Source organism: Lissotriton helveticus, chromosome 11 (assembly GCF_964261635.1).
Source record: "Lissotriton helveticus chromosome 11, aLisHel1.1, whole genome shotgun sequence".
NCBI classification, from domain to species: domain Eukaryota; kingdom Metazoa; phylum Chordata; class Amphibia; order Caudata; family Salamandridae; genus Lissotriton; species Lissotriton helveticus.
Window position 1 is genome coordinate 991,744,545 of NC_136072.1, and position 13,064 is coordinate 991,757,608.

General features: G+C 45.0%; 1 protein-coding gene across 2 annotated transcripts in view; it reads left to right on the forward strand.

The window, feature by feature from the left end:
* The window catches only part of TRPV4 (transient receptor potential cation channel subfamily V member 4), a 595,067-nt gene that overhangs the window by 167,074 nt on the left and 414,929 nt on the right, over nt 1-13,064 (forward strand). For both annotated transcript variants that reach the window (XM_078667355.1, XM_078667354.1), the window contains exon 2: nt 1,823-2,245. In XM_078667355.1, the coding sequence (XP_078523481.1) occupies nt 1,860-2,245 (386 nt within the window). In that variant the 5' untranslated portion in view covers nt 1,823-1,859. The remainder of the gene's footprint in view (nt 1-1,822; nt 2,246-13,064) is intronic.

Below are 13,064 nucleotides of genomic sequence, written 5' to 3' on the forward strand. Positions count from 1 at the left end.
TGATGAACTATTTTCTTTCCCTCTGTCTGTCAGATTCTGCTCCCCAGCTCCTTTTCCATCCCAATGTTCTTTGTAAACAAAATTACGCCTCCCACTACCTGCTTGTCCACAAGTCCACTTCCGCCGCACCTGTTACCAGTGGCAGCTCTTTCGCTATGGTGGGGGAGTGCTTCACAAAGGAAAAAAAAAATGATAAGAACGCAACATTATCATTTTATTTTTCCACTGAGGGAGATTTGCTTGGCGGGGCAGGGCTGTCGTCACAGTCAACAGGGGAGGAGTGGTTGGGGTACTTAAATGTGCATGACAGTTTGGCGGCCGTCTTAGGCCGACCAAACAGTCATGTGCGCTTTGCATGTTCTCCTCAGGCTGTATTGTACAGCTTGGGTGGATAACATGCACAGGTTCATGGTCTCCATCTGAGCGCCGAACCACGGCACTCAGACTAATCATGACGCTGCAGTCATGGTGACAGCAGTGTTGTGATTGGCTTAGGAGAGCCTGTGTGTGCTTCCTGCATCCGGCAGGAATATAAGAGGACGGCAGCCAGGTAAATCATTTTCTTGATTTTTCTACCACGCCTCCGCCCACCGGTACTTTCCGGTGGTAGCCGCCACTGCCTTTTACAATATTGCTGGGCAGCTATCTTTAAAAGTTTTTAAACCATTCCATGATGACCACTTGCGGGACCCATCTTAGAATGATTTTGCTTGCAGTGTAAGTAAAAACATTCCAAGATAACTGCTGGAAATCCATGCGTGTGTTGCCATCTCCTTAATGTAAAGAAAAAGCATTGCACGATGTCTGATGTGCACGTATGTGTGGCGGCCATTGTATAATGGTTTTGCTTAAAGAAAAATAATCCCAAGATGGCCACAGCATTTATCCATGTGTGTACGACACCATGAAGAGGGGGGGTTGTGTAGAAACTATCATTGGCAAGGCCAAAAATGTTGTGCTCTGAGGTCAAGAGTGAGACTCATTGCTTGGCCAATACTTGTGTGAACATATTTTCCGAATGCCGTTTTGCACCTTGTTATCCTCTTGCGCTAGATGAAAGATGTTTTGAATATATTAATTTAATTACATAAATATATAACCAATGTGAGTGAGAAAAGTCACAGAGAGGCACTCCAGTATATGTACTTTAAAGGGAAACCCTTCGTGGGAAGACGTGCTCCTTCTAAAACCAACCTAACAATAACAAAATACAATTGATAGTAGTAAAACCATGTCTCCTAATTAAGTGTTTCTCAATCTCACGAGAACACACTTTTGTGTAACCTTGGGTGTCCGAAGTTGTGAAGGTTTTTTATCACAGAATGACTTTTTTTTTTTACTTTGTAATCCTTTTTCATTTCATAAACTTAAATGAGTTAAAAAAAAAAACGACACGAATAAACTTTATTTGGCATTGGTTTGAGTGTGGAAAACCCAGCAAAAGTTTATATTTCACTTTTGTTACACAAAGCCTGCAATTTGTGCCATTTCTTAGTGCCCTGTGGCTTTGATATGTGGGTGTTATATTATGAGAGATTGCCATTGTCTGCTATTCAGTGCATGATCATGCATGCCATCTTTATGAAGTAGTGTTTTGCAGCAGCCAAGCTATATCACAACAGATGTTCATTAGGTGTTTCTGTCCAGATTTATTGCCTTTGCCTCCTGCATTTCTACACCTCTGGTCAGTTTGATGTTCTTTGAACTCTCAGATAGGAAAGAAATCTGTTTTTCCTGTGAAGAAAATCCTAAACTATTTGTGGCTCGTATGGCATCTTGTCTTTTTGAAAATTAATGCTAAGTGTGTTTTCGTCTCTTTCAGGCAAGATTCAAAAATTCGTGGCATATACAGAGCCGTCATGGAGGATTCTGATGAGCCACCAAAACTCAATAGTTCCATTGATGTCAGCGATTCACAAAATGATGATGGGAATCCCGCAAATGAATCCTTCCCTCTGTCCTCTTTGGCCAACCTGTTTGAGAATGATGATGGTACGCCGGCCGTTGAGACAACAAAGGCTCCCCCGCATCCTGCGGGGGACAACAAGCAGAACTTCAGGACCAAGTTCCAAGGGGCCTTCAAGAAGGGCATGCCCAACCCAATGGACCTACTTGAATCCACCATTTATGAGTCTTCGGTGGTTCCAGCACCCAGGAAAGCGCCCATGGATTCACTGTTTGATTATGAGACATATCATCACCACCCTACAGAGAACAAACGAAGAAGGAAAAGGATAAATGCGGAGTGAGTATTGTATATTATTTTCCATCTGTGAAGTCCCATGCCAGCAATGCAAATCATTGTGAAAGAGAATACTTTGTTTAGTATATTTAATGTTTGTAATCTCTACGATGCTCCTCCTAGTAAACTATAGTGCAAAGGCTTTAAACAACGTTTTTATTTAAGAATAGTGTTGATGTGCCTAATGTCTACTTCAACAACACAAACAACGACCAAAGTGCGCTTACAAATGAAACTAGGAATTGGGTACTCAATCCCCTGCAAAAATATAAGAGAAAAACAAGAAAAGGGAAGGACCAAACAAGGGAAAGAACATTTTAAATAATATATAGGGAGAAATCCTGTAATTCTAATACATTAAATTTAATTGCATACTATTAGTCTTCCATTTAATTTAGAGTCAATTTAATTCAGGGATTACATTGGTTGCAAGTCCAGTGTGTGCATCAGGTTTTCCAGAGAACATGGACTGGCATCATAATACGTGTTCGGATACGATGGTCTAGTTTGCTGGTAATAAATTATGCTTGGCCATTTTAAGTGCAAACTTGGTGGCGTAATGTTAATCCACCTTATAATGTGGTGCTCTTGTACTTAATTTCAGCCGGTGGTTGCCAGTGGTGAGTTCTAGCACTTCCTTTTGGGGAACAGCACTTATTTTTCTGCAAAAGAGAACAAGAGATGGAAAAGCAGGCAAAACGGAAAGACTGAGGACGTGCAAGACGGAAAAACCGTCATAAAGGGAGAGAGCAGGAGTCTGTAAGAAGGAGATAGAGGGAGTGGCAGAGGATTAAAGAGAGCTGAGGTGAATTCAAGAATTTGCAGCCCTGGTATTTGCTGCGCCGACATTTAATTGCTCCTGCTGTGGGCTTCAGAGCAGAGCTTTTGGCACCCACACTCATTTCATCACAAATTAAGCACTGCTGGTACTCAAAAGCAGCCAACATTTTCGAATTTAATCAGAATAGAATATTTAGCCTGAATGTAAGTTAACAACAAAAATCACCCTTTATATGCCGGGTAGGAATTCACAAAGGAACTTCTGGCAGACAGCATAAATGCCTGTAATAATGTGAGTTTCTGTGCAATGAGTGCAGTGACGTTTTCAGAAGTAAATCCCACTTCAGGAGTTGGAAATAGGCGCTGCCAACATGTACGTTTGTTGGCATTCCCAAACTTTTCTACAACAATTTTCATCCAGAAAATGGACAGATGTTTACTCCAGCCAAAGTCCAATTTCCCAACCTGGAAAGTGTTACTTTCCAGGCTGAGAAGTGGGAATTTAGTGGCAGCTGGTACCATAAGTAAGTGGTGGGGTAAATAGCTTGTCAGTTATTTGACCCAATGTCCAGCAATGCCAAAGCTCTCATTCATGACTTGTTATAAACAGTGTTTTAAAATGAACAACGACAAAGAGATCCGGAGTTGAGGCTGAAGGCAGTGTGAGTTTCTCGCAGTGATTGTCAGTGGGCCATGAATATAAAAATAAAATATGTACTTACCCACTGCAATGTACTGACTCGCTTCCTCCGGTCCTCGTGCTTCCAGTCTGTTGCCCCTGGTCTGAACCAATTTCCCTAACCAATCCAGACACTACTTACATGCTGCTAATAATGTTAAGTAGCATGAGAGCAGCACCAGGATTGGTTGGAGCGAGCTGGCTCCATGCTTCTTTAGGCACGGGCCTGTGCCTGCTCTCCCCCCAGCTGTCTAAGACAATTGGGTGGAGAGGTTTAAAGTACGCATGTCACGCTGGCCGTCGCAAGACAACCAGCCAAAGTGACATATAAACTCTAGACTGGAGTGTGCACCACGGTCCTCCAGCCAGTCAGCATCAGTGGCCCCACCCCGCCCTTGAACCCGGCTCAGGCTGCGAGCATTGACAAATAGAATAGTAATAGTCATTTTATTACCATTTTATTTTTCACTTTTGCTGTGCTTGCAGCTGGGAGGGGACAGGCTATGCTCCTCCATCCTAATGGAGAGGCCGCCACTATGGGAATTGCTTCCCATCCTGGAAAGTAACTCCCTTTTTAGAAAGGAAAGGGAAACCAAGCATATTTTTTTATTAGATTCTAGTACAGAATACCAAAACATGTAGCGGCTGTCAGTTGAGCAATAGCAGTGTATATTTCACATGAAATGTAATATATATATATATATCTAATTGCACATGGGTAAAATGTATGTAGTAGGTAATGAGTCTATAGATGATACTAGTACAGTAAGCGTTTAAAATGTTGTCGCTCGAGGACAGGGTCTTTACACAAGGGTGAGGAGCCATTCAGGTAGGAGGTAATTTATTTGTATTCCATGTTAGGCCCTGGGCTACAACTACAGCCTGATAGATCCTGTTAGGGCTTAATTCTCCCTTCACCTGTATTCAGCTGCCAGGTTTCACCCGACACACTCACGATCATTGCATGCATTATCACATTGTCACAGCATCCATGTTTGACAGGATGCCCACTCAACCTGTGCCTACAGACACATTGCATTACTTCACCAACCTCTTTCCTTACACACAGGACAAACCAGACATGCCATTTCACTACATGCTTGTAATACGTGATGAATCTATAGCCAATACTAGCACAATAGCGTGTCTTCAATAATAACCACATCGACGCTGATGACGAGCTCAGCTCTTCATGAGGTACACCTCTCGTACGCTCATGGCGAGCTGAGCTCGTCATGAACCGCGTGTTTTTTAAAACTTTAACGCACAGCGGGGAAAATGCGCCGCAGCGATGCGGTTAAGCATGGTGCTAACGCAGAGCCCTATTGATGGATTGTTTGTGATGGAATAAATATAGGCCATGTTTGTACTTACATAATCAAAGAGATTCTATCAAAAAAAGTGAAAAGTGATAATATTTATATTGGTTTTGGTTTTTCTAAATCGTGCTAGGCTCTCTCTTAAGGGTGGAAAAACGAGAGCACAATGTGCTTTTTAAAATACCCCTCACACACTAAAAAATCCATTAGTGTCATGCTTCATCATAGGGGTCTTCCCGCCCCTATAACGGGACGGGGCGTGCTACGACCAAACGAAATACGCGGGAGCATTTATATTGTGACAGTGGCTATGTGCAAGTGCACGGGTGTCAGTGAAAGTGTAGGGACCTCAAAAAGTGAATATATAAAAAAAGTTTAAAAATTCCCTGGCATAGTAGAAAAAAATTATTTTATTCACTTCTCTAGCTGGGAACATTAAGAAGGGGTTGTGAGGTAGAGCATTAGCTAGCTACCTAGTCGACATGTTCCGTAAGCAGTCCCCTACTGCTTACTCATCAGGACCAAATAGCGATCCCTACTTGTATGTACTCAGTTCTACAGAGATGCCTACTGTCCTACAAACAGTACAGCAAAAATAAGCTGACTGTTTGTGCTTCGGGGCATGAGTTGGCCCAGGGAAGCAAAAAATGGTACAAATAGTGCCAAAAAAGGACCTGTTGTGGTCTTCGTCAGTTATTCTTAATGCCCCATGAGCTTGCAGGCGAGGGGTGTTCTGCGCGGTTAATGTCCGGCGAGAGAAAGAATCATTATTCCCACCCCCGTGCTGCTCCGACCATCACAACAACACCTTTAGATATGGTCAGAGGCTATTTAGAGACCAGAAAAGGATAAAATTCCCCTGATATGTAAACTTGACAAACAAAGAATATCCTATGGTCTATGAACTACTTATGAATGTGAGATATTCCCAGACGCCTGGTGGTGAGGGAAGATACTGCAGCAGTCACATTGGCAGACTATCTCCAAAAGACACAGGCTCATCCGCTTCACATTTTCCTCCTGAGAGGCTAAAGTGTGGCTTAAATGTGGTGCCTCAGCCGCAGGCTTCTTTCACCTGGCTTGGTCTTGCCTTGTGGTGAACACCTAGTGGCAGGCAGACATTTCTAACATGGTACGCCAGACCGTCCCAAAATCAATTAAACTGGCTCTTCTAGTTTGTGTGAAAGACATCACTACGAATTCCAAGAAATATACAGCACTCGGACTACTCTTGGCACAGAGACAGTTTGCCCTGCGGGGGACAACGCCCAGCACCAACTATAAACACTGGATAAAAGCCAAAGTTTACTGTAATAAGCAATTGATAGTGTGTGAAGCAACGCTCCAAACATCATCCACGCCAAAGAGCATCTGGGAACCTTTTCTGACACACTCCACCAATACTTAAACCTAACAGGGAGACTAGATTAAGTACATTACATCTTACATCAAACATTACATCTAGATAAATGCTCCAACGCCTCTATGCCATAACAGCTGTGTAATATACAGAGAGTAAGCCTTGAGAAAGTTACATTCATGTAACAAAACACGTGTCGGCTGTCATCGGCTGTTCGTCAACTACCATGACCGGGAAGGCCCTAGGATTAGGACCTCCAGTTTGGCCGCTACTCTTGATTTGGCTTGTAGTGCTCGATTAATTTGTTATACATGTACATAATATGATTATTATATGTACCCTCTTCTGATTTTGATATACCTTGGAGAATTATGTCCAAAACTCTTGCCAATTACCATGACAAAATATTGAACTGGGACAATATTAAATTGGAAAAGATAAATACTTGATAATTTGATGTTCTCTTTTCTCTTTGTTTGATACATTATAAATGTTCCCCAATTGATGAAGTAATCGTTGTTGTAGGATCCTCAGTATTGGCCGTTTAGCGAAACCTAAATCGTGTATTGTTAAAGCTACACTTTAGAGTGCCGAGGTACAACCATTCTTTAAGACATGTGATTTCTGCATGATACACAGTACATACTAGAATTTGAAAAGGATGTAAGTTTTAAAGTTCGAAGAATACGATACAACTAACCATGTAATCCGTACATAGTGCTCACTTTTGTATGAGTCAGCACCAAAATGGCGTCCCTAGTCTTCTGAATCAGACTTTAGCAATCTGTATAAGTAAATGAATATTCTATGGAGGAGCAGAGTAGACCGCTGTCGCTTTGTAATTTAAGGGCAGCTGCATACTTTCTGGAGGGTTGTATTTTTCATGTTGTACATTAAACAGATTCTTTAAAATGGGGCCTTTTATTTTGTGTTGGGAAGGGCATCCTGCTGCTAGTTAAACAGCACCTACCTTAAACACCGCTCTATATGGTATGAATGAATCTGTTCAGGAGTTCGCTTTTTTTTATCGAAGCACCACTGTGCCAGGAAAGTTTCCATTGAGAGAAAAAAGGGCTCAGTCAAGTATATTTTAGGAGTGTCTGTAAAAGGCCCCACATAATTAAGACAAGCAACTTCAGTTTTCATGCAGGGCACTGAGACAGTAAATGTGCAGATATGTAAATGCTTTAGTTTAAGCTAGCAATATGTAAACGCTTTCTTTTAAAAGTGCAAAATGATATGAATTCCTATTTTAAAGCTGCCCCTCTTCCATACTGCACCTTTGGTTGTTGTAAATGCAAGAGTCTGCCTTGAACTACTGCAGAGTTATTAAGGCCTTTGCCAGTTTTCTGTTTTTGGAATTGTAGACAGTTAATTTTTAGGGTTGTGCGAAATTTGCTTTTGCATAATTATGGGACATGTAGGAAAAATTATGCGAAATGCGCAACTGACATTTAACACTGTAAAGCATGAAATGCGTCTCTGTATCAATTTTGGAGACGAGGACACATTCGGCCTGATTCATGAAAACCGAATACTGCGAATTCTAAATTGCGATTGACAGCGATTCGCAATTTAGAATTCGCAGACCGCCATTCATCAAAATATTCTAGAAAATAAAGCGATTCGCACGCGGCCGCAAAAAGCGTTAGCGAGTTACAAAAATCGCTGGAAAATCACTATTTCCGTCAAAATCCGTGTAGGAATAGCGAATTCGCTATTTGCAAGATCGATAAATGCGATCTCGCTAGTAGCGAGATCGCTAAAACGGGAAGTCGCATTTCGAGCCCAGTGATGACATCATAACCAGGAAGCAGGCAGTTCCCACCCCCATTCAGAACAGTGAGGCAGATCTCGAGGCTGCATCTCACAGAGCTCCTTCCAGAACACCTCCAAACTTTAAAATCCTTCACTTTTGTGACTGCAGCAATGGCAGAGGATGCAGCACCAGGGCACAGTGACTCCGGGCGCAAGCGGAAGCTCAAATTCAGTGAGCAGAAGTTGGAGCACCTGATAGAGAGAGTGGTAGAAAACCACTCAAAACTATTTGGAAAGGACTCCAGGAGGGTGCCTGAAGCGGAGAAACACCGACTGTGGCTGGGGATCGGCTCAAAAGTCAACGCTGTGGGCAAGACACACAGGTCGCTCGAGGAGCTGAAGAAGAGGTGGTACGACCTCCGAGGTCGTGCCAAGGAGAGGGTGGCAGAGAGGTTGGGCGAGACCCTGGCTACTGGAGGTGGAGATCCTACAGTCCCTCCCAACACCCCCTTGGAGGACCGTGTGGAGGACACACTTGAGCCAGAGGCGTGTATAGGGGTCATCACACTGGACTCATCCCGACCCACCCAAGACAGCCAAGGTAAGTGGCATGCGACTGCGACCCTGTCCCCTGACAATGGCCATGACCCTATAGCCTCCCATAATCAACCCAAGTCATGCAATCCATGCACATTAGGTCATGCCCAAAAGCATTGTGGGACATGTAGTCTGCCCACAATGTACAAGACCCCAATGCAGCCAGACATGTCCCAAAGTACGTAATGCCACAGCCAGTCAGGGAATGTCAGCCAGCATGCATGTAGCACCTGCACGTGTGACAGATACATGCAATTAATCTAGGTCCACTTCCCCTCACAGGTGGCGCTGACAACAACAGCAGCGACAGCGACAGGCTGCTCATAGACGAGGCACCAGAGGATGCAGAGGAGGTGCCAACAGCCACACATCCTGCACCATCAGGCGCTGCACCGATCCCTGCTGCCAGACCAGCACCATCTGCGCCAGCACCATCAGGCGCTGCACCGATCCCTGCTGCCAGACCACCACGATCTGCGCCAGCACCATCAGGCGCTGCACCAATCCCTGCTGCCAGACCAGCACCATCTGCGCCAGCACCATCAGGCGCTGCACCGATCCCTGCTGCCAGAGCTAGGGCAGAGCATAGAGCGCCGGATGCTGAGCATCCATCAACTGCAGGCACAACGCCAAGGGGCAATGCAACTCCAGCTCCACAACATTGGCCGCAATGTCGCAAATGTGTCGGACAGGATAGAGCGGATGACAACTGCTATGGAGGCGAACACTGCGGACATCATCTCGCAGCGCAACACCGACCGCCGCCGCCACCGCCAGCTACTTACGCGGCTAACTGCTTACACGCGCTCGAACTAGGTCATTGGTAATGCCACCTCCCAGCTCTCACGTCGGTGCCTAGCTATGCAGCTGCAGCTGGTGCAATGCAGCGAGGATGTGGCGCGAATCTTGGAGCAGGTCACCAGTGCCGTACTGGCATTTCATCCAACCGGCCCAGCCAATGGTGGTGGGGACCACACTAGTGAGGGGGCCTCCAGTGTCAGCAGCCTGTCTGCCTCACAGGTTTTTGTGCTACGCCGCAGCAGCAGGCCCACTGCGGGTTCACGTGCCGTCCCAGAGGATGAGCCTGAAAGGCGATTGGGTGCCGCGCGCCGGAGGCGCACTTGACTTTACTGTCCATTGCCAGGGACATGCTGACGATAGAAGCATGTCCTGTGTATGATTTAGAGGAGTATGGCGCAATACTGCTCACATGTTAAGAATTGCAAAAAGTCATTATTATTGTGCCTTCAACAATAATATTTATTCTAGCATTGTACATCGGCCTCCTGTCATTATTTCCATTTGCATGCATTTGTGAATTGTGGGGTGAGGGGAGTGGGTGCACTAGAAACTGTTCATTGTGATGTGGTTGCGGCGTCTGTGTCCTTCAGCTGGATTCTCCCCGCGTGCTTGACGCACATGTGCAGGTGGCCGGTCGTCCCCTTCCGACTCACTGCCAGAGATCTCTACAGGTATCCGGCGCTTGGTAGCAATGTTGTGTAGTATTGCACACACAGCCACAATGCAGCAGCACACATCAGGACTGTAGTACATGGCCCCACCAGTCTTGTGCAGTATGCGAAAACTGCTCTTTAGTAGCCCAAATGTCCTCTCAATGCAATTCCTTGTGCGTATGTGTGCTACATTGTAACGCCGTTGCTGTTGTGTAGCAGGGTTGAGGTATGGGGTGAGGAGGTATTCACGGAGGGCGTAGCCACTGTCACCTGCATGAGAGGAGCAGAGGGTGAGTGCCTGTGCAGCGCAGCTACTTCATCACAGTGTAACATTGTGGGCCAAGTGCACTTACCAAGTAGGTGTCCTTCACCAAAGTCTCCCCTGGCCAGTCGTGTGTGGAGGCCGCTGTGCCGGAATATGAAGGAGTCATGTGTGCTCCCCGGGTACTGTGCCACTATGTCCGTGATGTATGTCTTAGCATTGCACACCATCTGGATGTTGAGGGAGTGGTAGGACTTGCGGTTGCGGTACATGTACTCCGTTTCAGCTGGTGGGCAGATGGCGATGTGGGTACAGTCAATGCATCCTATCACATGTGGGAAATGCGCAACATTGTAGAATGGATGCTTGGTCTCATCCAACTCCTGTTGGCTGGTGGGAAATTTGATGTGGTGGTGTAGCTGGGTCAGCATAGCATTTAGGAAACTCCTCAGGCAGCGGGACATGGTGGGCTGGGATATCCCCCCTGCAACAGCAACTATCCCCTGGAAGCTCCCGGAGGCCAGAAGGTGCTGGCTGCAGAATACCTGGACATGTGTGGGCACGGCATTGGTCCGCCTTGTTGGGTGCTGCATCAGGGGGTCAAGGTCCTGAATTAGCTGGATGATCATTGCCCCATTCAGGCGGTACTTTGCGTATATTTGCTCTCTGGTTTGGCCCAGCAGGGTGACACGCTGGTGGAATATCCTCTCCTGGATCCTACGTCTCCTCCGTGCTGCTCGCTGTAGCCTTCGCCGCCTGACCACCATGTAGAGTCCTGGCATTGTGAGACTCCTAATGCAGCTGCTGCATCTCCTTAAGTGTGGTTGGTCAGGCCAGCACCTGTTCCTGATTGGGTAACGGTTTTTCAAAAAAACAATTCATAGGCTTTGATGGTTACCACCTGCTTTGGGTTGTCCTTAAAATGCGCCTCGCAAATTGCGATTTACGGGTTTTTCGCTATTAGCGATTTTTCTTGAATATCGATTGCGATCATATTGCGGTTTCGCTATATTTTTCGCAGTATCCGTGGTTCCTCGCAATTTCTGATTCGCAAATGGGCTACTGCCGGGATTCTGCGAATACTTTTGCGTATTCGTTATTCTGTGTTTGCGAATTCGTTAATTTCTTCATGAATACCGATTTTGACTATTGCGCTCGCATTAGCTTTTTCGCAGCTATTGCGAGCGCTATTGCGAGCGCTATTGCGGTTCATGAATCAGGCCGATTGTTCGCTAAACAATGTAGCACAAAAAACCCAAGTGCTGTGAGCAAAAGCCGCGAGCATTTTGGTCGTTTGCGTTGTTCTTGTGCCAAATAGAATTACACCACATGAGGTAATAGCGTAATTTCACATATCAAATCGTGGCACGAAATTCCAGAAATTACACAAGATTGTCAGTGTACTGGAAATTTCACCCGGGCCTAGTCATTTTTAGTAAAGGTCAAGTTTTCACCAAGAGGTTCTGAGTGACCTCATAGAAAGGTCACCTTGTTAATTTGTGTATTGGTGCTGACTTCTGTTCTGACGCAGCCTTCCTCGTGGAACTAAGGCTGCCTGTGGGTGCTGCCTGTCCAGAGAAGGCTTCCCGTTGGCAGCCTTTGAATTACAGGATGGGTGTAGGGAACAGCACCTACTAGCACTGTAATGAATATTACTATTACCAATGTGCAGTAACTTTGAGTACTTAACTTATTTTTTACTATTGTTGATGCTGAACATACATTTATATAGTTATGCATATGTCATGGTAGTCAGAACAGAGAGGTACTAGCTTCCATAATTTGTCTTAAGAATATAGTAATTGTTTTTAATACCTACTGTGAAATGCTAGTATTAGCCCAGAAAAACTTGAAGGCTTAGTATGCGGTCATTAACTACTGTTGTTTTCCTGTATTATAAGTTCACAGTGTGAAGAAGCGACATACACGTATACATACAGCAGATGGGGGGCAGTATGTCTGCCTACGCCCTACGGCATAGGAGTTGGATGGTAATAATGCTAGTTAATGGCTTTATTGACACCGTATTGGGAGCCATTTCTTTTCATTGTGCGCCCTGAATCGGGGCCATAATTGTGCGGTGGACATTTAAATGCTGCTAATAAATGTAACATAAGTCAATAATGCTTAACCAAGAGTCTTCTATCATACCATGAAGCCCAAACTGTGCATCTGTGCATTTATTATATAATAACACCTCCAGATTGGCCTCTCAGTAAAACCTAAATTCCTGTCCCTTCTCCCGATTTTACAAATGTGAACAAAAAAAATCCAGTAATCCTTACTTCGCGAATGGAGATACATTTTTTGTTATCCAACTGAATTTTTATGTGCACTGGGGCATGCTCAACGTAGGTACTCAGAAACGGTGGTGAATCGGGCTAAAGATGTTAGAAATAAAACACGATTTGGAGCTTTCAAGGCCATTGTTTTTCTACGGCAGTATGTGGCCATTTGATTGGACCTCCGAGCCTAAGGATGCCTCCTGAAGTGGCCATGTTTTTTAAAATTTGGTAAGTCTGGCCGATTGCTTTAATGCAAGTAGTTTCAATCCTGGAAAATTTACAGCTTTTATTTGACCCATGGATAGTTGCATAATGTTCGTTTTGGAAA